Source organism: Thunnus albacares, chromosome 11 (genome assembly GCF_914725855.1).
Source record: "Thunnus albacares chromosome 11, fThuAlb1.1, whole genome shotgun sequence".
Lineage (NCBI taxonomy): Eukaryota > Metazoa > Chordata > Actinopteri > Scombriformes > Scombridae > Thunnus > Thunnus albacares.
The window spans coordinates 23,218,404-23,245,753 of record NC_058116.1 but is presented as its reverse complement, the minus strand read 5'-3'; the positions used below and the strand labels follow the sequence as shown (position 1 = coordinate 23,245,753).

The following is a 27,350-nucleotide window of genomic DNA, read 5'->3' as shown; positions in this document are numbered from 1 at the left end:
GGTGAAATTAGAGAAGAAATGGAGGAGGAGGGAGAGGAGGTGAGAGCAGAGGAAGTGGCTGGGGATAAGATAGATGTCTGAAAAAAGAAAGACAGGGAGGAGGAGATGAGGGATGTCAAAGAAGGGTAATGGAGGAGGAGGAGGAGAAGGAGGAGTGGGGGGGGGGGGGAGTCTGATATACAGATTGTGAATAGAGGGCTAGTCTGGCAAACTTCCTGCCCTGTGAGAAAAGGAAAAAGCCAAACTTGGTCTCATGCTCTTTCTCTTCTTTTGCCCTCTACTTGCTCAGAAAAGTTGCCAAGTTCAACTGTAACTATAATGCTCGGTTTCTTTCCCTTTGCTTCATTGGCTGGTACTTCTCTTTCTCATGATTTTGTATCTGCATCATCTGAAAATTGAGTCTCATGAGGGCTGCATGATGCTTTTAGGTCAGTGCAATTACGCTCATTAGGGACTGCTATACTCGCTGCATCTACTGTCTGTGCGTGTGTGTGCATACATTTGCTGCTGAGTAAAAGTCTTGCATCTTCACGAGTAACGCCTTTAATTATTTTTTTCATCCATCAACAGCATAATGTCAACATTATGACATGCATAAAGACATTTTGAGCTGAGGAAATTTCTCACAATGTGGATTATTCAGAGCCCTGCAGCTCTCCTCAGATTAACCTCAAAAGTAAGACATGCACTGTTTTGATGAATGACAGGATATGTAAAGAAATTAAAAACTAAATTTTGTGTTTATATGACTGATTACAGTGGATATCACTTTCAGATTAGGTTTAAATTAACATAATGTCTGGGTTGCGGAAATGGTTTGTCTCTGTTTGTTTACAGAGGAGAAGATGAAGAAACAGAGAGAAACAGGAGAAAGGAGAGAGAAAAACAGAGAGCAGAGGGGAGGGGACGAGTAAATTAAGAGGAAGAGAGATAAAACGTGAGAAATTAGGGCAGCATCTGTTTCTCTTTGATGTGAAATAAAATCTCTCTGGGGGGAAATAAGTTTTCTGCCTAGCAACCCCAGCAGAAGTCTAATTAACTGTTTATCTTTATTGGATAATGGCCAACTCGTGAAGCGATGGTTTTCCTGGATGAGACGCACACACACACACATACGCAGTTTCTGTAACTCCTTGAGGACCAGATTCAGATCCAGATTCATCCCATACTGCTGTTATCACGATGTATTAACTGGGTGTGACACACAGTCTTGCACACATAGTTACAGTAGACACACACACACACACACACACACACACACACACACACACAAATTAGAGGTTTCAGTAAAAGGATGAATAAAAACTCTGCAGCTCTCAGATCAACCCAGGTCAACCAGACAAGGAGGAGGATGAAACTGATTACAGACAAGAAGAGGAAGAGACAATGGGTGTGAGAGAAAAAAAAGAAGAAGAATGGATAGCAGTAAGGGTGGGAACATTGGCTGAAAGAAGCAGTGAAAGCAGTGACAGAAAATAAGGAGAAGTAACTTGACGTAAGCAACAAAAAGAGAAACAATATGCAAACGTGACAATAGAAAGCAGAGGAAGAGGGTAAATTAATATTAAATCTACCCTCGCAGAAAGAAACAGACCATAGACTGTGTATAAAGATGGACGCAGCAAGGTGTCACATCACTCGCTGGTTTGCATTGGAGCTGGTTTGAAGCCCAGAGTCGTAGCTTATTGTCAGCACCATCTTTTCTGTTTAGAGCCCGGAGCTTCCAAATGAAGATTGCTGAGTGTTGCCTTTCTCTCTCTGGAAACGCCCCACTACCTTGGACTGAAGCTAACGCTAGCTTACTGGGAACACCTGGCAGTGCACTGTGGGGCTAATGTCAGCTACTTAAAGTAAATTGTGCTAACAGGGCAGGTGTCATCATCAAGTAATATTAAACTTACCGAAATACTGTGACAATAATCCGACTCAGTGCGAGTCCTGGAGCCAGATAGAGCAGCAGGTGAGCCAACTGTCAATCAACACCAAAAAGGCAGACAATAAAGCTACTACAAGTCTGCAAATCTTATTAACGGAGCAATAATTCCAAAGTGAGAGCTGGAATTTAGCGATTGAGACCATAGTGACTTGAAAAACAAAGATTGACTTATTATTTCTAAAATGAAGTTGACACTTTTTAAAAGGGAGTCAATTTCAGCCAGCATCTAGCAGCCATATTTTTGGCATTGCACGTTAAGGTACTTCCACATCTGCGTCAACGTCAAGCTGTGGTAGTTGCTGCTTGAAACAGACAAATGCCTCTGCCAGCCAACCTGGACACAGTTTTAGTACTTCAGTTCCAGTCGCTGCAAACCTCCTGTGTGGCTGTACGGCTGATTATAAAAGGCTGTTGTTGCTGGAAGCGGTGTCAGTTTCCATCAAGTTCAAATGTGAGCAGGGAAGCAATATTGGCAAAGTTGATACATATATCAGATGCGTTCAGTCAGATATGCATCTCAGCTGGATCTACACACAATGTGGATATATCTAATTATCAAACACTATAAGTGTACATTATATAATAGCTATAAAACAAGTCCTGTCAGGACCAAACAGGGTTTTAAATGTCCGTTTAGAGAGTGTTACAAAATCAAATAGAGCACAGGTTTGCGCAACTTTATTCATACTGTTTACCACTTGACTTCAAGGACTTCTACGCCATACACTTTGAGTAAATATTAAATATTTGCAGGCTGCTCTGCTTTTAGGGGTTAGATTAGATGATACATATGTTGTAAATCAATGAGATACAAAAGCTGTGATTAAAGGAAAACCATGATTAAGAATTAAGATAAGATTGAATCAGATTAAGGGGATGTTTGCTAAAAAGTGTATTAGCTGAAAATGTTTTGTTTAAAAGTGTATATGAGAAACCATGTGAGCAGGCCGGGAATCTGGACTGGAAAAGAAAGAAGTGGGATATGTGAGAGAAAGAAAATTCTTTCCTGAAAATACCAGTGACCATTATATAATTAATAGCTGTTACAGCATGCTTTTCGTCTAGTCTGAGTAAAATTGTCTACTGTATGTCTTTTTGCTTCAGTCCCCTCGTCTTCAGCATGGCACCATCTAGTCATAGCCTGTCTTTCCCATGTTTTCTTCCTCTGGTGGGTCCCCCACCTCTGTGGAGCCACGTGAGACGGCAAAACTAAGAGAGGACAGTGTCATCATGAGCAACATGTGCAGAGATCTGCAACAAGGGCTACAACTCATGTTCCTGTTTTCACTGTTGCACATTTACTGTGGCTGTAATGTTAGTGGATAGTTACTTCTTCTTTGCAAGATTTAACATGTAGTGTCTGTATCCCAAAACACAGTAGGATAAATCATCTTCGTATATCCTTCTCAGTTGTTGCTACTTGGAGAGGGCCTGAAATCCACTTCCATGTTTCCACAAAGTCCAGTTTCACTTAACTTGTGCATGTCTGAGATATTGTAAGGTGACCCTTCTCAAATTCTGTGTTTTAAAGTGAGATGTGATATGATAAAGCTTGCATTGATGCAGATTTTACAGTGGTCATCTAGCCAAATCTCCTTATGACTCCTTATGACTTGTAGAGAATAGGACTAGCGGCAACAGAAGGAGAGCAGAGACACTTACAGTGAGAGTGTCTCCCATATTCAGCCTCCTCTCATTGATATATATAGGGTGGCCTAAAACTGCATTCAGATCAACTTTAGCCTGGCGTGAAAAAACGCAGCCCTCTCATTCATTTGTAAGAGTCAGTCCTGCAACAAAGGAACGAATCAAAGATTTGTAGACACTGACTATATAGTTTGTTCAGTTTTTCCTAAGCTAAGCGGCCACATAACAGATCAAATGCACTTCAGTAAGTACGCCGGCATCATCATTCAAATGGCCCAGTGCTGATTTTGACTTCCTTTAGTTCAGAGTGCATTCAGCACTGCACACAAATTTAATAGCTCAACATCCAACTATTTACAACAGAGTTATCAGATTATGGTTCTTTCTGTGGTTATTGTGGTCTTTTAATATGCTTTAATGAAGAGGTAACGTACTGTGAATCGCGGCTGAACTGACAACAGTGCTCTCAGTCACCAGTGAGGACCTCCACAGCTAAAAGCTACTTATTCAGTCAGTGACAATATTGACTCATTATAATCAGCTCACTTTTGAGGTTCGTTGAGAGAGATTCATTCATACATGTACTGAATACCTTAAATCTTAGTTGGGTCTTGCAAACTGTGGGCCAACAATGTTTAAACATGCACTTGAATGATAGAATCTTTACAAAGATTTTTCATATTGCTTTGGAGCAATATTTTGAGTGAGTGAGTGTTGTTTGTTCCTTTGCATGCGCACGAGGGCGCACTAGCATGCATACATGCACACAGGTGACACGATACACAGTCCTGCCAACGGTTTCCAACTATTACATCACTAGATCACTATCACTGATCTACATACACAGTAATGCTCCAAGAAAGGTAGCAATGGCCAGCAAAAGACAGAAGAGGACAGTCAGCTAGAGTTGTAAACGATGCAAATTTCAAAATGTTCAGCTTTGTTTTATGTTTTATGAGGCAGGAAATGAATTCAACATGTTCGTTAGACCTCAAGAACACACACAATGTGTTTTGTTGGGTAACACTGAATGGAAACATAACTTTTGTTTGTTTATAAGAAAACTCCACAGGGCACCTTTAAATCAGTTGTGGCAGCAACTAAAACACCATCTCAGGTCTGCACTGCTTTGTTAGATTCATTGGAAGCATTTTTCAGTGTCTCTGACACTGGTGGAAAAGAACCCATGGAGCAGTACACTGTTTGCACAGCCACTGTTGTGTTTTTACAGTCTATTTAAAGTGCATACAATTACATATTAGTGGAAATAATGTTTTGATAATCCCCTGGTCTCTAACGGTTATTTGTAACATAAAAATGATTATAAGACTACATCAGTGACCAATATATGGCTTTACAGTGTGTGTGGTTTTCTTTTTTACTGATGAAAAATTTTGTATTGTTGGGATTGTTGGTGGGCAAAGTGAGGGGTTTCTTTTGAATGAGTGTCATTTTACAGTGGACATACAGTGTGTTGTTTCAAAAAACAAAGCGATAATTTTGCAATGCCTGGGCCCCACTCCCCCACCCCCCCCATAAACACACACAAACCCAGACCAGCAGTTTATGTCCATCTATGGTGGGGAAAGAGTCTCCAGAAGGGGCCATGAAGTGGTGAATCATTGTTTTTTTTTTCCCTAGACACATAATCTAACAATCAACATTGCAGCCTTGTGCTGTTTGTTAAACTGCTCTAACAGTGAGATACTCACAGATACAAAGAAGCTAACCTGGTATTGGTTGGGTTCATCTGAGTTGAAAAAATTACTAATTCTTTCAGTTTTACAGTCTGCAGTAGGGGAACATGAGTGACATAAAATTCTGAGATAAAACAAAACAAAAAACATTGTGATTTGGTTTTCCATCTTGATAACATCTATCTTTGTGTTGCAGTCACAGATGTCATACAGAAGGTACCAGTTAGAGTCTTTTGCATTTGTTAATTCATGGGTCACCTATGTGTTTTCAAAATGTGTAGGAAATGCTGCGCAAGTCAAACCACAAACCACAAAAAACGTAAGGCAAAGTGGGTGGACGCAACAGGAAAATGAATCAGTATTTGTTGCTCAAGGGGAAAATTTTTGGACTTTTTTTTTTTTTTACTTTGAATTTACTATATATTTTAACTTATTTGACCGAACTGCAAGGTTACTGTAGGTGGATTTTGGGGGAAGCATTGCTCTGTATTTTAATTTACACCAAGTAATACTATTAAAAGCTGGTTACAACAGTTAAAACTAATATGTGTGGTGATTTGCTCTGTTCCCACTGGTTCAGGATAAGACGCTTTAGCAATGGACTGATAAGAAAGCGCCATTTATCTTTGTCAGGATCACACTGGCCTGGAGCCCAGTGTATCCTGAAACTACAGTTCATGGTTGTATTTTCTTTTCTGACTCATCAACAATGTGGTATTTGTCCCTTCTCATTTTCCTGTCTCTCTACGCCATAAGTTATCAGAAGGATTAATAAAGAGCTTTAAGTGAACCGGGCTTTAAGCAAAACAGTTGCTCCTCTGTTCTGATAGCAGAGCAGATACTTTGGGGCAGGTCACTGCACAACATCAAAAGAAGTGACCTGATTTATCTGCCCTGGTTCATTGGACAGGTAGCAAAGGAACAGAGGCTCTTCTAATAATGTAGCCCCTCCAAAGACATGAAAGGAACCAAAACTCTCTCTTAATCTCTTCTTTTTACTGCACACACACACACACGCTTCTTTACTTTCATGGTGCAGTAGATGTAAATCCCCTCCCTCAACAAAGACTTAAGCATATAGGAATTCAAACTGTTACATCGTGTTCAAACACAATGAGGAAGGAGGGTATTATGATATTTATTTGCGAAATTCTTTGTTCCATTTTAACTTCATTTATTAAAGGTTTTAAACGTTTCCATCCCTCCTCCTATCATATTATAGTCATTACAGAGTCTTCATTTCTTCCCTTTGTCTTCCTCACCAAACAAAGATTTCATAACTGTTGATGGCTTATCCAGATGTCTACTGAAGTAACTAAAAATGTTTCTTGATATAGTACAAAGATAATACATGTGCATATGAACACCAACATAGTGTAACCATGAAGTACCACATTTGATCACATTAATGACACAGTGAGATGTACACACACATTAATACACATTACATCAGCATGAACACTGGTGCCCTTGTCATAACAGCCTATAGTTGATGTCTTTCCAGTGCTACTGGGGAGATTAGTACTATGCTATAGAACCATCTGGAAGAGTGCGTGTGTTCTTCTGTGTGTATGCATATCCCAGTCTGTTTCCATTCATTGGTTTCCACTCAGACCAAACTGACTCATGCAGGTTATGATGTAACACTCAGACGGAGAAGACGGAGGTTCTTCTGCCCTCACTGTATGTGTAGGAGCACAGCTATGCAGCAAGCTGAACACACTTTCAGTGAAGGTTAAAAACAGCAGATTGCTTTTGAGGTTTACACTGGAAGCAAGTGTGACACCGTGAAAACATGACAAATTCTTTGATGCTGATTACGCATCAGAAAAATATACTGGAAAAAAAAACTGGATAGACAAAAGTATATTCTAGCTGTCAGATTAGCTTAGTTATATTGTTTATGCTAGGAAGACACAAAGTATCACCAGTAAAGATCAACATTAAGTCCCCATAAAGGACAGCACTTAATACTCTAACAAACCTACAGTGCATGTAAGGTCCACAAGAGTAAAATACATAACAGTTATCCTAACAGTAGCTTAATTCAACAGTTACTTAGACTGTTGTATTAGCAACACATTAGCAGACAGCAAGCATATATATATATATATATATATATATATATATATATATATATATATATATATATATATATATATATATGGTGTAGCCTGACACAGGAAACCTTGTCCAGGTATCACAAGGTGGTTTATTTACAAGAAAAAGTGGCACCATGCTACACATGTAACAAAAACAAAAAAAAAAATATTTACAAAAACAAAAAAACAACTACATAGTTAACTTGGCTTAACTGATCAAAACTCAACTCATAACAACTGAACTTATATTAACTTATCATCATGTGCACACAGCTACACACTGATGTACTAACCCCCCCGACAGCCAAAAAGCAACTGCTTAAATAGACCCTTCCATCAGCAGTCCTTCAGAGTCAATCTGGGCTCTGGGCTGTACCATTGCTGCAGGTACATCCCATGTCTCTCCTAAAAACAGGTAAGAGATAAGAGAGAAGTTATTCAATCTTACCAACCTCACCACTTTTCCATAGCTCACCATATAACACACTTGCAACCATACATAAACAGATCAAAGTCGCAGTAAATAACTTACTTGACATAATTTACTACCATCCCCCACATTATCCAACCCAGTGACATCACCAATGATGCCACCCAGTGTATAAATACAGGCCATTGTTGGGTGCCTCTTCCTTTTGTCTGTGGAGCACATGGTGGGTATGGTAAGAATTATGAAATGCCGAACTAACCCAATAAACAATAACTAAACTTAACAATACTTGTCGGTGTTTTATTTTAACCAAAAATCTTGCTGGTATGTGAACTGTAACCAAACATAATGCAAACCACAAACAAACCCGGGATAGTATGTGTCTGCAAGTTACAGATTGATCATGAACATATGGCTAAACAAACAATTAACAAGCATGGTTAAATTTTATAAGCTATGTGGCATTGATGGTGAAAGTAGGGACAAATGGTGTATTCTCACCCACTTTGTCACATATATATATATATATGTATATATATATATATATATATATATATATATATATATGTATATATATATACTACATTGAGCTGTCAAACTACAGCAGCATGTGTCTAATCGAAAAACCTGCGTCAAGTAATCTGTGTTCACTCTCTTATATGAAAACTGTGCTGTGTCAGATCTGTATTATGTCCAAGTGGGTCGTATGGATCATATGGCATTAATGGAGTGGGTTGCTGAGCCAGGTGGAATAATCTGTGTTGATGTCACAGCTCATGTAAAGCTACTTCATCTTCCTCCAGCTGTTGTCATAATGCAACAAATTACAAGTTTCTTCCATGACAACCGAAAACACACTCACGCAAAAAATGAAGAGTGAAAAAATAAGATGTAGCTAAAGGAAGTGAAATCAAATGATGTGTAAGTCTACTGTCCATTGTGTTGTCACGTATCATCTACAAACTTTTTTAGCTTTGGTTTCCCTTGTGGCTGAGGAATGGAAAAAATGTGGCGTGACAACGAAAGATATCCCTCGAAAAACACCCATGCCAATAGTTTCTCTTGCTGCTACATCCAGCACACACTCACATGAATACACACACACACACACATATACACACAAGTCTTCCCAAACATCTCCATCTGTAGTTATATACCTCTAATTACAGTAAAACGTGACTGTCTATGACTCAGACGTTTGAGGGAATTCATCATTTCCCAGCTGTCCCTACTTTCCATGCCCTCTGCGCTTAGTAACTGTTTTTCTAGGATGTTGAAATGGCTCAACCAAACACCAACCAAATTCATGCACGTTGGCAATGGACGTTGCGTTCTTTCATTCTAATTCTTTCACTTTTTCTCTTTACCTCGTTCTTCCATTCAGTCTGGTTCACTTCCCCCCCCCTTTTCCTTTTGGTGCTTTCTACTCTCCAGTCAAGTTATGACTCTGGAATTCCTCACAAGTGTTAGAGGGTAACCATGGAAACCTTCATCTGAATTTCCCGTGGTAACATGAGCTTTGTACCTTTATTTAGTCCTGGGAAAACAATCAATAGTTAGAAATCCATTCCATTAAAATTGTACTTCTACATCTTAAAATAGTTGTTATTTTGATCGCTTGTAAGCATGAAAAATGTGGACATAACTTCCCTGTGATTCTTATGTGACGTTACATTTTGCTACTCGGAAACATATTTAAATAAATTACACATTTTACAGGCATTTTTCTGATATCTTTATCTCCTGCATAAGCCTTGTTCAAAAACCTGCACATACACATATGCAAATAAGGATGTTAACTATTTACAGGCCAGATGGGGGACAGCAGGGTCAGATAGGTCATTGTCTGGGCTAATGCATCTTTTTTTGTTTGCAGTCCAAAGAGATTTTAGTCCATTCAACCGCCAATACATGGTACAATTTTTCAATCTGTCAGGAAGTTTACATTCCAAAACCCCCTTCTTGCGTCTATTTACTGCAATTACCAAAGGCAGGAAAAACAAAGTATTGTCATCCAGAAGAAATTCTGTGTATGAAACCTAATCTGGGAACCAACACAAAAAAAGAAACATGAGGTTGATTTGTGCAACCGAAATTTCAGACGCAGGCTCAGACTTATGAAAACAAAAACTTCTGCCATATATAGTGATTTTAGCCTCTGCACATAAATTAAGACAGTGTTTGTGTCTGGGTCTGAACTAAAAACAGGGTAACAGTAAGATTAAAATTGGACCCCAAGTTAATTTTTTCCAGAAAATGTAAACAATGTTACATCTCCTTTTCTAGATCACAATAAATGAATGACAGAAATAGCTGCATATGATTTTGGCAAACTTAAGACACAGCTCTAATGTGAATGTGTGAGTGAGAACGTCACCAAAATGCTGTAATCTTGATTCACAAAATAGCTTTTCTCTAGAAACATTAGCACCACCCTAAAGCAGCAGAACAGAAATTGCAACATGTTAAAACTAACATTTCACCCATGCAGTCATTGATTATATCGGTGAGATAGATAGTAGGGTGCAGGGTGAAATGGATCACTTCTCATCTAACTTGTAATGATGCTATTTCATGCAGCTTGTTGAGTTGCTATTAGCTGCGTTCCTCCTATAATTGCACACTATGCTGCCAAGCCAACCCTGTGTCCCAAATTACGTACTGCTATTTAGTTTTCCCAGTTACATTGGATTATGTTCAAAGGCAAACATTTTTTTGAGTGAAGGAGGCGCAACATTTTCTTTTTCACTGCAAAGAAGTCAAACAGAGGTGGTTAGAGTGGTTGGGGGATGTACAAAGTGCACCATGTTTCTCATCAGTTCTGTGTGTGGTTTGGTTTAGGCAACAATAGCACTTTGGTCAAGGTTAGAGAAAGATTGTTGTTTTGGTTAAATGTAAATAGAACAAAAATATCATGTCTCACACTTCAAGTTATTGCAGATTTTTTCTCTACCAAGCCAAGACCACAACTGCTATGAGCGGATATTATAAGACAACAAATGAAATACATTGTCAGTGAACATTTTACTGATATGTTCAGTATCAACATTTTGCGACTTGCCTCATACGTTACTTAACAATGTTCCTCAGTACGTCAATAAAAAACCCCAAAATGTATTTACTGTTGAAATTAGTTGTAAATAAACTTAATTTCTAGGAGAAAGGTTTGGCCAAGCAAACAACACTCACCAGCTTAATTAAATGATCCAATTTCTATGATCAATATAATAAAATACGGTAACAATATGTAATTGCTGAAAGCAGATATAGAGAGAATGGCTCATGCTTTTGATGCCAAATACACTGCAGAAACTGCTTGTGGATGGTGACCACTGCCTTGCACAATTATCTCACAAATAGATATTAACTAATATGGATGCTGGCTTTATCAGAGTGGTAATTGACATACAGGGGTATTAACAGAGTGAGACTGACCACCTATCCCAATCCATACCATAACAAACTATGTGCTATTTACTCATACTGAAAGTTCAATATTTTGAACATTTTGAATATTTTTAACCATCAGTCAAACTAGAAAACTCACCACTGTTGCAATTAGAAACTATGAATCATACTGACATAGTTGAAAAGAGAATTCTCCAAAATATAGGAAAACAGAAGACACTCATGTTAGATATAAGTGGTCTGGTCAACTTAAATTAATTGATTAAGGTATTGAGTTCACTTGATTGAATAATTTTACACAAATACTGCTGTTTTAAGAATCAGTGCTTTAAATCAATTTGATCTTTATTATATGCAATAGAGGTGTGTTCAATGGCATCTGCAGATGGCTGCTGGGAAACTGCAGGAGAAAGTTTAGGTGGAGTTTCAATGCACTTTTATGTTACTTTTATGAGATACTCAATCCCACAGAACAATTTGCATCTGTCTGTGAGATCTGTTGGCTGTAACACACATACACACACCCACACATCCCAACCACAAACACAACATACCCCCTTGTGACTTTTCTAACTTCCTCCCGCTTGGATTCCCTGCGGGGGTCAACAGCTCAGTGCATTATGGTCTGTCACCAGGAGATAAACCAAATGCTGCAGTAATGACATCATCTGTCTGTTTGTTTAGCAGGAGAAGTGGGGGGGGGGGGGGGGGGGGGGGGGTAGAGAGATGGGACAAAGGATTGGGAAGAAATGAGGAAAGTGGGGTGTTGCGAAAGATGGAGAAAAATAGGCTTAAACAGTATTAGGAGAGAAAGAGGGAAATATGATACATTCATAAACCCTGAAAAAGCAAATTTAACCCACTTCATCTCCATAGTGTGTTTAGTCCACAGTACGCTCACTGAATAATCAAACACTCACAGTTTGCACTTACTGGCTGTTTGCTTTCAGAACACAGCTGCTTAGTCTATGGATTGGCTTTTCAATTAAGTGCAGCTTACTTCTGTGTATTTGTTCTTTGATGTTACAGATATGACAGTACAGCTCAGGTTTGGTTTCTTTCTTGTATCTCCATTTCTTGTACGATTTGGGTTTGTACAGCTTACTATCAATTGTAATTTGGTTTGAAGTATCAACAGTTGTAACTTCGGAGGCATGAAGTTGTAGTAAAAAACTTATTTCAGTAATGGGCAGTGCATGTGTTGTTTGTCTACAAAAAGATTACAAGTAACTCATTAGAAATATCTTTAAAATGACACAGAGACAGTACATAAAAATACATACTAGCTATTCTACAGGAAATCAGACTAATAGTAAGAACTTTTTTTTTTCCAATTTCTTTTTTTTAATCAGAAATTGTTACATAGAACAAAAAAGAAAGAAAAAATTTCCCACTTTGAGTTTGATTTAAGCTTAAAATGGTCACTATAATAATGGTCTTCAAAGTAGGGTGGGGTCAGAGAGATGAGAGAGTGGGTGCAAAAGAGATTAAGAATCAGACTCACAAAATGCACATGTGAGCCTTAATGACCAAATTCCCCAAATAAACACTTTTGAAACAGCGTACATGTTGTAATGTTCGTAAAACTTTGTTGCCACAGCACAGACTCAGAGAGCTCATTCAAGTGTTGCCCGTCACACTTTCCAAATGTTTAAAAACAAGAAAACAGTCCTCATTCCCATGACAAAAACAGTGGGACTGGTCCATGAGGTGTACATGACACATTTGGAGGTTTCCGGTCTATCTGTAATAATTCACTGGTGACAGATCTGAATCACTCATATCTGTAGCACTAATGGTTGTGGTGGTGGTTAGTGGCCATGTCGCTCTCACGCTCTCTTGGGCTCAATTGTAATTTTTCTGCACGTCCCCAAACCAAATGGCTATGACTTCAGTTGCACAGAGGGGGCAGATTTCCTAATCTCCTTGGGGGGTGACACCCACACAAATGTATACACTACATATGAACTCAAATATGCATATTCAAACACAGGTATCAACACATACATTACATCTCTGTGTGTTGTAGTAATATGTTCACATACGGGATAATTTACCACTTGAACAACTTATTCTTTAAATGTTCAAAGAGCCTTTATGATGTAAAACTAACATCTGTGACACCAAGAGACTAATGGCAACAGTAGCTGCTCCAGTGGTTACTAAAGGGATGCAGGATAATAATTTAGCCTACTCAGTTGCACACTGATTTATGCTACATTTCAAACCAGGTCTGAATGGGTATAAATACTAAGTGTCAACTCTGAGATGTTTCTGAAGATATACAGAACTAACCCAGCCAAGAAAAGTGTGGAGTCTGAACTCCTAATCACTCCATCTTTCCTCAGACTGTGACTTCATCTCCCTAGAGGTGAGGGGAGGCTGGAGGAGGAGGAAGAGGAGAGAAAAGTAGGTGGGTGGAGAAACAGAGGAGATTTTGACAGAGATTAGACAATTATTTGTTTTATTTTGTTTAATTCAAGGGTTTCTGGAATTAGACGCATAACAAATGTGTATTATACATAAAGTGCACATAGTGTAGAATGATATCAACAGATAAATGAAGACACAACTATTATGAAGAAAGAACAGTAAATGCATGACTAAATATTTTAAAAATTAAGGTAAATGGTACTCTGTGTCAAGGGTTTCCTCCCTGCAAAGGTGTAGATGTTGCAGGACTGAAAGTTTAACCTGCAGTTCCTCCTCCTTTTCCCCACTTCCCCTTCCTCCAAATGGTCTACAGAGGATACACCGTAGCATCAGTATGAGTTTCCACCCCTAGCCAAAAATGATGATGTACCCAGAGATTCCTCATCAACTTATAAAGTTTTCTATTTGTAATTTTACTACCAGTGAGTTGCCCTTGAACTACAGAGAGTGTGGTAAAATGGACATGTTTAAGAGGGGTGATGTTTTACTTTGTACAAATTGTACAAGAACTGTCCTAAACTCCTGCTGCATCTGTGGAACATCCTGCAAGTCTTCTAGAGAAGGGGGAAGATCCCAGAACAGTGGAGAGTGACTGAAGCGGTGTGGATCATGAAGGAGGAAAACTCCACCCAGATAGACCAGTTCCATATCATCTCCCTGCTGTGTGTCGAGGCAAAGATCTTCATGAGTGCCTTTTCAAATCAGTTGTACACCTACCTGGCCAAGAACAGCTACATTGACACATCAGTCCAGACGGGCGGCATTTCAGGGATGCCAGGCTGTCTGGAGCACACAAGTGTTGTGACACAGCTTATCAGGGAGGCCAGAGAGAACAACGGTAATCTGGCAGTGTTGTAGCTAGCTAGCAAATGCATATGGCTTCATCCCGCACAAGCTGGTGCAGCTCACACTGACCAAACATCACGTCCCAAACAGAATCAGAAACATCATCGCTGATCACTACAGCAACTTCAGGATGAGGGTCTATTTGGGAGCAATTACATCAAGCTGTCACAGGGTGGAAATTAGCATCATCACAGGGTGAACTATCTCTGTGACGCTGTCCTCCCATGAACATGCTCACAAAGTCTGCTGAACTGTCTGAATTCTGCTCAACAGCAACCACCCATTCATGGATCACAGAATCAGTCCCAGGCTGCTGGTGGATTCTGCAGGGGCTTGATAAGTTGATAGAATGGGCCCAGAGGCGTTTCAAACCAGCCAAATCAAGATCCATAGTGCTGAGTAAGGAAAGGTGGAGGACAAATTCTGGTTTGACATTGCAGGCGCAGCCATTCCAACCATCACAGAGAAGCCAGTCAAGAGCTTAGGCAAGATTTTTGACAGCTCTCTGAGGGAAACGTCATCCATCCAGTGGACCCGCACTGAGTTGGATGGCTGGCCGAAATCCCCAGACAAGTCTGGCCTACCTGGTAAGTTCAAAGCCTGGGTCTATCAGCATGGCATTCTTGCTAGAATCCTGTGGCCCCTCCTTGTCTATGCAGTTCTGATCTTGACCTTATAGAGGAGAGTCAGCAACCACCTCAGGGGATGGCTGGGGCTGCCAAAGATCCTGAGCAGCATCACACTCTACGGACACCACCACAACAACAGCTGCTGAAGTTCCCAAATCACATTGTAGCCATCACCCTGAGACCAGACATTGTCCTTGTGTCTGAGTCCATTAAGCAAGCTGTGCTGCTGGAGCTGACAGTCCCATGGGAAGATTGCTTGGAAGAGGCCTTTGAAGGGAAGCTCTCCAAGTATGCAAGACTGGTCAGCAACTGTCAGAAGGCTGGATGGAGAGCAAGGTGTCTCCAAGTGGAGGTATGATGCAGAGGATTTTCAGCCTGTTCTTTGGCCAGAGGCTTCAGTCACTTGGGCATCAAGGGAAAGAGGAAGAGGGGAGCCATCCGCAGTACCACTGATGCGGCAGAGAGAGATTCAAGATGGCCGTGGCTCAAAGAGGGGAGCCATGGAGTCATAATTAGCTAGCTATCTGGGCACCAGCTGGCGTTTTGTCAGCCCTGGCTGAATCATGTGGAGGAGGGCGTATGATGTTGAAAGACCTGAAACACCCAATTATTCCAGGAACAGCACTGAAAATGTGTTCATTGCATCAGCAGATGTATGTACTCAGTACTTCTGGACAACTGGCAAACAATGTTAAAAGTAAGTGCTAAACATGCAGATTTTCATATAATTTCCATTTATCAGTTCTAATGCGTTTGTTGGTTGTTTCCATAGTTTGTTTACTCTGTCCAGTGGATAAGTTGGTAAACCTGTTGCATTTTCCCCTTGCTTTCTGTCTTTTTCACACAGAAATAATGCACCTGGCTATGGGAGCCATCCAGCTCAAACTTGCAGACTCCACCATGCAGTCGGGTCAAACTGAGGTTGGATAATGTTCAAACCACAAACAAACTACTCCAGAATTTGGGACCCTTTAGAGGAAGTGGCCTCACGGTTGTTTTGGTCCACACACTAGTACAATTGATAAACCAATAAAACTAAAGTGGGCAAATGAACCAGAGTCCAGTTGTTTGAAAACACCAAGACCAGTTTTCTCTATCCAAACTCTGGCAAAAAAGGGTCCATAATTCTCAGCTCCATTTGAAGGAGACTGGGATGTGACCCCCTAGTCGACCAATACAATGTAATCCATCTTGACTTTGAAAGTGGCAGCCCTGAAATGTAATACAGCTTAACGATTGACTGTGGTACAATAAATCACACAGTATAGGTGTGCATTCTCAGGCGTTGTGTGCTACAAAACAATGAAAAATATTTGTTTCTTGCAGAAACTGATTTTTTTTTCATGTTCTGTACTGTGTTTGTCACCCCAACAAACACCATATATTTGAGCGGAAACTGAGAGGAGTAGGCACAAAAATTAAAGAGAGGCAGCATTAAAGTACAACTAACTATGCAAAGAGAGACATTATAACAGAGGAGGCCAGATAGAGTAATGCAAAACATAAAAAGGGAATACTGTATGAAAGGAAGGCTGGAAAAGAATAGTGTAATAAGAGAAGAACAAGCCAGCGGAGACTCCTCTGGGATGTTACAATAATATGCGAGGAATGGCCAGTTATTCAACGCAAGGACAAGACAATTCAAGATGCTAAACCACAGTGAGAAAGAAAGACAGAAGGGGACACCAGACTTGGGAAATTTAAGATGTCCATTCAACATTTTGAGAAGATTTAGAGAAGAGTCGAGACAAAGTTGGATGAAATTGTGTAGCAGCTGTACAGAGACTTTGCAGCTGTGACCTTTTTCCTCACCCATGTCCTCTATCTCTGGATGATCATTCTGAATGTGTTGTGTAATGCAATCATAGCGTTACAATATGATTTCCACACATCGGCATAAAACCTCACTTATTCTGCCCACATTTCTCAACTTGATGTTCGCTCTCAGCTTTTCCCTCACTACTCTCCCACTGTCTCTTTGGACTATTCATACTACCTCCAGTCTTGCACTCAAACTGAAACTTTCCCAGAGATTTCTACACTTTGCTTTCTCTGTCCCGTCTTTTTCTTTCAATTTCAACTTTAAGCTTTACAACTTTCTTTCTCTCTAATCCTAATTTCTTCTATGGTTTCTTTCTATCCTTTCAATTTTGTTCCTCTTTTCTTCTCTTCCCAGTTCAGGATCACTCCAAACATGCAAAAACTGCAAGTTGTATTTTCATGAATAGTAAGGGTCATTGTCTGCATCCTCTTTTCTAAATCCCAGTGGAGAAGTTTGCTGCAGTCAAGACAGACAAATTCCTACATGAATTCATAACATACGCTGCATATGCTGTACGACAAGAAGCTTTTACACCTTCTGCATAAGGCCACCACCAGGGAAAGGTTTAATGTAGATAGGCTCTTTTCCAAGCTCAGGGTTTTATTGTCCCTGTCAACAGCATACTGGAAATAATTGTTGCAATTACCATGGCGACCAACCTGTGTGATTCGCTTTTAATGGCAAATCACTATTTAAAACCTGTCTATTTAACCATAAGAATGTTTGTGTATTTTTATGTCAAGCCACAGTGAGCAGTTAAGTCACACAGTAACCAGATAATAGCTTTAAACTGGGATTTCCAGCCTCATCATCTCACATCACAGCATTGCAGTAGCAGATGTGGTTTGGAGATGGTGACCACAGGGATGTGTTTTGAGTTTGGGGGACCAAACTCCCCTCCAGGAAGGATAAAAGATGAAGAATGTATGTATATAAAGGATTAAGCTTTTGGGGAAAAAGCTATTACTACTACTACCATGTTTTGGACAGACTTAGAATGTCAAAGTGTGAAATTCTTGTATTAGATGAAAGAATCACAGAGCACTAGTAGAAGCCACCAACCAGTAGAAGTATTAAATCTGGTAGTTAACAGTTTCATTTTGTTTCAGTTCAGTGGATAGCTGCAGTTTTAATGTAACATAACTATCTCACTACATAAGTTTGATATGACTATGATTACTTCATTATTACAGCACAATGCCGTGATGCTTGTTGTTTTCCTTTCCTCTGCTATGAGGCCTGAAGTTGATTGTTCCTTTGTGGTACAAACTTTGCAAAAACTCTGTTGCCAAAAGCTCTAGGTTCAAGTTCAACACATAAATATATTGTCAACGATTTCACGGGAAATGAAAAATGCATTCAAAGTGTGAAATTGCTGCCGCCAAGTAGTGTATCAGGTGACCTTTTCACCTCTCCACCTTTGCCTGACATCGCTATCCAACAAACATGTCCATATATGGAAGTAATGGGTTTAGGGGGAGATAAATGGAAAGACAGAAAGATTCACCTCATTGGAGGAATAACGAGTTGTATATGCAGGAAGAGAGATAAGCAGAAAGCAGGCCTTTAATTGGTAACATATGTGGGATACCCTCACTAAAGGTGAATGCCGTGCTTCAGTCAGGATGAGCTGCATGTACATCCTTTTAAATCACATGACCTATTCATACTGTATGACGGGAACATATCTGATGAGTCTTGAATCTGTGTGTCAGCCAACACCACCAACAAATTCCCCAGTCAAACAGTAGGACAAAATGCAACAGATGGGTCGTTATACTAATGCGTATCCAAATAAGACATGCCCCGTAACTGATCGTCTACTAGTGTGGAGCAAATGCTCAATAAAAAACAGTGTTAAAGCCAAATGATGACAACAAAAAAACTCCCTCTAACACCTTGAAAATGCGCCTACGCTCCACAGATTTCGTGAGAGATGAGAAAATCCACATGGCCTTGGTAGGAGAGCCTGCACTCCCCTTTGGCCACAGCTCAATTGACTTGATTTATCAGCTGACTGATTTATCTGTTTTACTGTTGTAACAGTTGAGCTCATGTCATTTCAGAGGAAATGATGACACCCAGTGTGCTGTTTTTCATTACTGTCATAATTGGATGACTTTGTGAGCAAATTGCTTTAGAATGTGAACTACACATTAACTGTCAACAACAAACCAAGTAGTTTCTCCAGTCCTTGTTCCTCAAAGGCATCTCTGTTGCTCATCTTTTCTGTTTGAACCGTATCATTTTTGAATAACTCAAATCCACTGTCAGACCTACCTTCTGCTGCTCATAGCATTTCTTTCTGTTTGAAGTTTCTTTCTTTCTTTCTTTCTTTTCATTGACTAAAACACAAGTCATCATAAGCTGGAGGTGGGCAGATGTTGAACTTTTTTCAAAGTGCTCTACAGTTTGTATTGCTGTTTGTATTGAAATTTTAATAGTGATTATCCACAAAATGTATGTTATTTTAAAATAAACAGCATATAAAATAATGTGACTCAAGTCAGCACTCAGTGAGAGGACCTTGCTGCAACCAAATGAAAAACTATGAAATGTGAAATAGCTGATGTAAATTACATTTCATACATTTCATGAAACATAATGCTACAGAAAAACAAAGAATTGTTTTATTAGATTGGGGAATTGGTAAAGAAAATAAAGAAGTAAATGAGATCAGACGATTTATTATATGTTATACAAAACCCTGTTTTTAATGTCATCATGGATTTTTGGAAACACTGATATATATAGTATGTTTTTCTCTCTCTTGGAAGGTTTGAAGATTGTTTTCAGTTCTGTTTAACTGCATGATATTGACTTGTCTCCATCTTCCATATGTGTAATATTTATTTTAAAATATGACACATATATAGGAGAAGTCATGCTGTTATTCAAAAGAAATTCAGGGACTTGCCGAGCGAGATTCCTGAAAACATGATAGGAAGTTACAACCCCGGAGATAAGAGACAGATGAGTGATTGGGCAAAATAGAGACATTAGGTTTCCATTTACAAAGCAGTCACTGTTTACAATATTTACAACAGAAAGTTCAACCAGAATGGAGGAAAAAGGATAAACAGACCGTCATAAAGAAAACTCAACCTGAATATTCCATCTGACAAACAAAACACAAATGCCTAGTTGACAACAACAGACAGCACTCCAACATGTGGAAATGCACAAACTTTGAATGTAGGGCAGGCTTTCACCAACCAAGTAAACACCTGGAAGTACAGAACAAAGCAGTTTCTAAGGAAAATAACTCATGGACAGATGACGAGCAGCCCTCTTGCTTTAAATGGTGTTGAGGACTTGAACCGGACAACCACATTGCAACTGAGCCAGTGAGGGGCGCCTCTGGCATGCACAGGAGTGAAGAATCAACTGATAATAACAGGAAGGACAGTGATGAGCAAGCAAGAGAGAGGAAGAGCGCAAGAGCGAGAAAAAGAGTAGTCTCTTGACTCGGCATATTACACAAGTTAGTCTGTATCACAGAAGAATCACTTCAATAAAACCCTTGGACACATAAACACTTTCCAGACATTGAAACTTTAGGCTACTGGAGACTTTCCAGACACTTACGCCATGTGACCTAATTCCTGCAGATCACATACTCCAACTGTGTAAAACCTATAGGCCAATATTCTGCATAGCATCAACATCAACTGCAGCAAGATCTACTGCTTAAATGAGCATGGATAAGTAATGAGGGTACACTGGATGATGTAATTTAGCAACCAAGACATAGATATGATAGTATGAAAATGAAGTGGTACAGGCTTTTTTTTATGATGATAATCATTTTACACCTTCTTTAACATCTACTGAATTGTCATTGTAGTGTGGTCTGATAGCTGGAAACAGAAAAACATCTGCCCTGTTAAAAGGATAACAGAAGCAAGGGCTGCAACTAATGACTATTTTCATTATCAATTAATCTATCAATTATTTTCTTGATCACCATTTCCGAAAGACCAAGACGCAAACTTAAATGTTTGTTTTGTCCAAACCAACAACCCAAAGATATTCAATTAACTATCATAGAGGACTAAAGAAACCAGAAAATATTCACGTTTAAGAAGCTGGAATCAGAAAATGTTTAGCAGTATTCTTAAAAAACGATTGACCAATCGATTAATCAGCTAATCACAGCAGCTCTACACTTAGCCCATTGTGACTTTACAGGTCCTTTTCTGCATGAACAATCAATATTAAAGGACACCAAGTTCTTCTTAAACACAACTTGGATAAACTGAATCCATGACTGAGACAACAATAACATTGCAGGTTGTTTGAGTAGTTCATTGTCTCCTTTAATGACATTTCTAGGTAGATCAGCTGAGAGCAGGGTTGCATCCATGAGGCCAAAACGTCCTAAATTTAAGGGACCATTAATGGGACAACCATTGTCATTTTTGACATAACCTTTGTTCATACTAGTAAGAACAGAGTTTACAACTTGGGATTTCTGAAACCATCTTTGTCTGCCTCACTTCATGCTGCGTGGGTAGTCGGTCTCTTTTGTTGGACCTCCCTCCTCTGGCTGAAAGTAAGCCATGCCCAGATAAATCACTCCCACAGACTGGTAAACCTGCACACTGGGGCCGCAGACTGGAGAGGAGCGGACTGAACGGGAAGATCAAGAACGCGGCATTAATTAAGAGTTGCACTGGAGCCGACTTCTCTCCGTCTCTGGTGAAATAAACTTTGCACAAGGAGAACCTGTAGTAACTGCGCCGAGTGGCTCGCATTATGTCCGGCAGCACTATAGCCAGGGTGCTGGTTGCGCTCTGTATCGGGAGCGCGGTGAACTGCATGCCCCAAGGGAAGCACAGGAATCGGCGACAGTCGCAGCCGCATCACGTCTCCTCAGTATCTCAGGGTATGTTTGTTTTATCCAAAGTTATAAATAAAAGTGCTTTCATACTGCAGGAAACGGTTTCCAAACCGGGGTCCGGGGGACACCAAAGGTCACTGAGGGGCTTCAGGGTGATTCACAGTAAATGAGAAAATGTCTATTGAAAAGTTAATTGCCACTTTTTGTTGTTGCCATGGGATGCAATGTAATATTATAGCCTGCAGTCTATCTATAGTAGACTGTAAAACGTTTGGAAACATCATAGTTGAGGTGATTCATTCTGTAACCGACTTATAAACATCACAAAATGATAATCATAGTTTATTTAAGTAATCTCGGATTTTAGAGTGACTGCTGGTTTAGTTTCCATCCCAACAATTTTTCTGTTCTCCTCAGTTTCATCTGTGTGAATACTAAGGATCAAAGCCTCACAGAAAAAAAAGGGAGGAGAGAAAAAAAACATTTGGCTTCCATTTGAAACTTAAATAACGAATAGAATAAAAGTTGGGTGGAAAAGAGATGTTCATGGTATGTGAAGTAATGAGATGTGAACAAAGAACATGCCTGGTGGGGGGGGAAAGTGGATATTATTCTCCACTCTGTGCAAATGATTTATTACTCAGCCTGGGGACCCTTTGAAGTCAAGTTAACAATTTCACAGACTAGAGTGAAGTCCTGTCCTACAATAAAATGTTGATTTCAAATTAGCGTTCACTTGGAATTATTTTTGCTTTTGTCTTTTAAAACCATGATACTGGCTGGTGTGTTTTGTAGTTAGAGTTAGACCATTTTCCAGTAGCTGCGTTTGTTTTTCCAGTTTGAAAAAGGACTTGGTAACCAGGTACGGTGCTTGTGGGTGTGTATGGGTGGAGAGTGTTTTTTTTCCCCTCTCACATTTTCCCTATGTGTTTTGGTGTAGGAACAAGGGGAGTGGGTGCTTTTTTCATTTGGTCTCCTGCTGCTTTATTCTAGCTTGTACCAAACTTTCTGCATTAAAAAAACTGCTCTCCTTTTCTCCTGTTAGATGGCTGTTTAGAGAACGGTCATTTCTATGGCCTTAATGACCAGTGGGAACGCCCATACTTGGGTAGCACTCTGATCTGTACCTGCCATGGAGTTGCTGGTATCAAGTGTAAAAGCAAACCTGAAGGTCAGTTTGTGTGTAGTGATTTAATGTAATAAAGAACCTCCTCTGTATCATTTCCAACATCCGTCCCTCTTCCTTAAACAAAACAACACATAGCATTTTCTTTTTTTGTTTTCTCTCTGAAGCAGAGGAGAAATGCTATGATAAGATCAACCAGCAGTACTACACTGTGGGAGAAACCTACGAGAGACCCAAGGACGGCATGATCTGGGACTGTACCTGTATTGGATCTGGGAGGGGCAAGATCAGCTGCACCATTGCCAGTAAGTTAGTGTGTTCGTGTGCCTTCTCTAGGAGGAGCTGCCCTGCTGGCTGCTGCTATTAACTGTTCCAACCCCAGACCACACATCCTAGCTCATGTGTTTCTGGATATCCGCTAGTCTACCAGACTGATGCCAGTAAACTGGTTAATCTCCATATTCTCCATGGCTGATTAACAACTGGTGGTGTGCAGCTGTGAGTGGTTAAATAATGGGAGAAATGTCTGAGTGAGTTTCTTTGTCTTCTTTTGCTTTCTTTCCCTAAACTCATCATTTTTTTTTCTTCTGTCAACCCAGATCGCTGTCATGAGGGAGGGGCTTCATATAAGATAGGTGACACCTGGCAGAGACCCCATGAAACAGGAGGCTACATGTTGGAGTGTGTCTGTCTGGGTAACGGCAAAGGAGAGTGGACCTGCAAGCCTGTCTGTGAGTCATTCAAACAGCCACTCTCTCACAAACCACTGTATCTGCCTGCTTGAGTCACCGGCTGAAAATTCAGGATGATGAATTATTCATCATTCATATTTTGTAGGGTTAAGCGTCTTTGGTATACAGTGGTTGATTAGTAAACATATAAGTAAAAGTGATTCAGCAAGTGTTCGTTTTCTGCAGCTGAGCGTTGCTACGACAACGCGGCGGGAACATCCTATGTTGTTGGGGAGACGTGGGAGAAGCCATACCAAGGATGGATGGTGGTGGACTGCACCTGTCTAGGAGAAGGAAGTGGCCGCATCACATGTACTTCTAGAAGTATGAAACCCTTTGTATATTTATTTTTTTGTATGGATCTGTCACCTCCTTATAATTTATTTTTCTATATTCCCTTTTTGTTGAATAATCTTGTCTGTGCCACTCTACCTGCATGAGAGATCCAGGTACTTCATTTTCAAAAGCCAGCTTTGAAAAGTCCTTGTAATTCTTTTTTTTTTTTTTTTACAGCTTTTTTTTCTTGTCTCTTTGCATTCGTTCGTCTTCAAGATTTTCTTTTTGTATCACATGACCATTGTCAGTTTCAACCATCCTCACGCTGTCAAATCCCTTAATTATCCTTTTTCTTTTATTGTTTATCTTGTAAACACACATATGTAATTTTACTTGTCAAGAGCAGACAGTGAAAACTGGGTCAGAGACAGCCACACAAGCAGAAAATTAAATTAATTACTGCTGAAACATGGCAACAAGTCACATGCGTCTACACACATCAGTATCAGTATAATCCCCCTCATTGAATGCCACACATATATACTCTCTAGCCTTACTGGTCTAAAGGCAAAGTGTTGCTGATTTGTTGCAGGACTTTAACAGGCTGTGGGGGAAATGTTTGCGAGTTGTGTTTCTAATTAGAACCATTACTTACATCCTTGATGGGACGGGCTGATGTAACAGATGAAAATGAATACATTTGCCTGTTGGCTTGTTGTCACATGCAAAGCTTCAGGGTGGCCTTTTTTTGTGGACATCATAAATACATTGTTATCATGCTTGTCTTCAACAACTTATCGACATAGTCGCACAGACACTGATAACAGCTAGTGGCCAGAAAGAAGAACTTTGTTTTCTGATCGCTTTCTAATGAATTCATCTCATTCTCTTCTCTTCTAGATCGCTGCAACGACCAGGATACTCTGTCCTCCTATCGTATTGGAGATACCTGGACCAAGAACGATGCCCGAGGCAACCTGCTCCAGTGTCTGTGCACAGGGAATGGCCGAGGGGAGTGGAAGTGTGAGCGACACGCTTCACTTCACACCACTGGCCTGGGTGAGAACTGATAACGTCCTTGTCCTGCTGTCTGTGTGGAGAGAAGAATGTACACCAGAGACAGATGCTGTGAGGCGGGGGGGATGTGAAGTGCCATGTGTTGAAGTGAGAAAGATGTGTCTTGTAACTCATGATCATGACCGCATGAGAAGGAGAGACAGGGCACAGGGGAATGAAGAGTGGAAAGTTAGTGGGGAAAAATGTGATTGAAGTGGCTTGAAGTGATTATTGGGTAGAAGACAGAAACATATGCTCATAGTGACTCAGGGACAGTCAAAAAAAAAAACCTCAAATGGAAAGCATATTTTTTTTGTGAATGGGGCATTATCATTGATAACCCAGTGCAGGCCTCTTGCACTCAGAATGAAAGCAAGGCATTATTTTAAGCAAAGAAATTTTCCATTTATACTTGCATATTCAAAGATGCTCTGTGTTGTTTTAATTTGTAATTTTTCATCTTGGAAGTTTTTATGTGTCTCTTTGATATTATTGCTATCCCTGACCTGATTCCAATGTTCCATTTCAGGCACTGGCTCTCGTGTAGTCACTAACATCCAGCCTGCGGTCTACCAACCATCCACTGTGACTGAGCAACCTCAGGATGGACCCTGTCGGACAGATACAGGACTGTCATACTTTGTCGGCCATCGCTGGATTAAGAACCAGGGAACCAAGCAGATGATCTGTACCTGTCTGGGCAATGGAATCAGCTGTGAACAATGGGGTAAGTGTCCCAGAGTACCGGTAATTACTGATGCAAACTTGTCTTCAACAAAGGCCATAATTGACAAAAATGTACCTGTATGTTGTCATATGTCTTGTAGTATTTGCTGTATTTGTGTGTGTTCCTGTCTTTTTCCAGATGGACCAGCTCCAGTATACGGTGGCAACTCTGGCGGTCAGCCCTGTGTGTTCCCCTTCGTCTACAAGGGGAAGACCTACCACTCTTGCACCTCTGATGGACGAAGTGACGGACAGCTCTGGTGTTCCATCTCCTCTGACTTTGATGCAGAAGAGAAATATTCCTTCTGTACAGAGAAGAATGGTGAGCCAAGAATTTGAGTCAGTTGTGGCTCATTAATATTATTTCTGGTATTTCTGGTCAAACTACAAACTAAAACTCTTGGCTATTGTGGGGTTAATATTCTCTCTGAATACTGATTTTTTTTTGTTTGTATTATTTTGATGTTGGAAATGATAGAGAGTGGGCTACTGTTTAGAGAGATAAACAGAGTATTGAGTCTTTCATCAATAAACAGTCCAGCTGTTCTCCTTATGTCACAATTTTCAGATATGGAAATGCTAGCTAACAGCTACCTCTGAAAAGAAATACCTAACTTGTTAATGTTATATGAGTGTAAATGACCAACAGCCTGTTGATAGCAAATCTCCCATTTCATCTTTTAATTATGTCCTATCATATCATTGGGATGTGAGGAAGTTTCTCCTGCCTGTCTGTATCATTATTACAGCAGTCATTAGTCAGATATAAAAACCTTTTAGTTTTAGTGTCAGACCTCACTTACCAGCAGTTTATATGATTATTTATCAAAATTATTGAGCAAGTATACCACTAATGTAATAGCCTACTCAGTGTGTGCTAAAGTTTTTCTATAGAAAACAAGCTAAATTTACCAAGCAGTTGGTTTTTCTTTAACTGAATGGTTCGATAGAATCATGGTGGGAACACAACAACAAGCAACTGCATGACATTTTACATTTGTTAATATGCTTAGTACAAACTTATCTTGTTAAATACAAAGTAAATCTCTTCTATAGGCATGGGGTTTATACGTATTTGAATACTGATCTTGTTTGGGGTTTTTTTTCAATAGCGATTGTGGCAACACGAGGCGGTAATTCCAATGGCGCTCTGTGCCAGTTCCCCTTCCTCTACAATGGCCGAAACTACACCGACTGCACTGCAGATGGGCGTAGAGACGGCATGAAATGGTGTGGCACCACAACAAACTATGATGAGGAACAACGTTTTGGGTTCTGTCCCATGGCTGGTAAGTGCGTGTGTGTGTGTGTGTGATGGAGAGAGGGGGAGGGAAGGGGACAAAGAATCCAAATGTTGGGTCTTGAGGTGCTGTTTGAAGTTTTTTAGTCCACACTGTTTTATATTAAATTCAAGATGCCATTCAAATGTCTATTTGAAACAAAAGAAGAACTTTTAAAAGTCTTTTTTTGGCACATCCATTTTTAAATCGCTTGTTTGCAAGCTTCTCAGAAATGGACAGTGAGATCATAGAACAACCAAATGTCACTAGGCCAAATGTGGATCCACTCAGCAGTTTACTCGCCATGGGGACAACTAATGTGATTAGCACAGCTAATTGCAAAGTCCCTCCCAGTTTTAGTT

The 27,350-nt window shown here is 39.9% G+C and overlaps 1 protein-coding gene and 1 pseudogene across 2 annotated transcripts in view; both read left to right on the top strand.

Annotated features, from left to right (window-relative positions):
- The first annotated feature begins 14,151 nt into the window (after nt 1-14,151).
- On the top strand, nt 14,152-15,555 carry LOC122991715 (annotated as a pseudogene).
- A 5,910-nt stretch (nt 15,556-21,465) lies between these two features.
- LOC122992017 (fibronectin-like) overlaps nt 21,466-27,350 on the top strand; it is a 35,225-nt gene continuing 29,340 nt past the window's right edge. The window contains exons 1-9 of one of the 2 annotated variants that reach the window (XR_006405963.1): nt 21,466-21,838; nt 22,839-22,964; nt 23,087-23,224; nt 23,519-23,650; nt 23,837-23,974; nt 24,827-24,985; nt 25,512-25,709; nt 25,848-26,030; nt 26,821-26,997. Coding sequence is in view for 1 of the 2 variants with exons in the window: in XM_044365540.1 (XP_044221475.1) it covers nt 21,709-21,838; nt 22,839-22,964; nt 23,087-23,224; nt 23,519-23,650; nt 23,837-23,974; nt 24,827-24,985; nt 25,512-25,709; nt 25,848-26,030; nt 26,821-26,997 (1,381 nt within the window). In the remaining variant the exon portion in view is untranslated. The remainder of the gene's footprint in view (nt 21,839-22,838; nt 22,965-23,086; nt 23,225-23,518; nt 23,651-23,836; nt 23,975-24,826; nt 24,986-25,511; nt 25,710-25,847; nt 26,031-26,820; nt 26,998-27,350) is intronic. The other variant, XM_044365540.1, reaches the window with a different exon arrangement.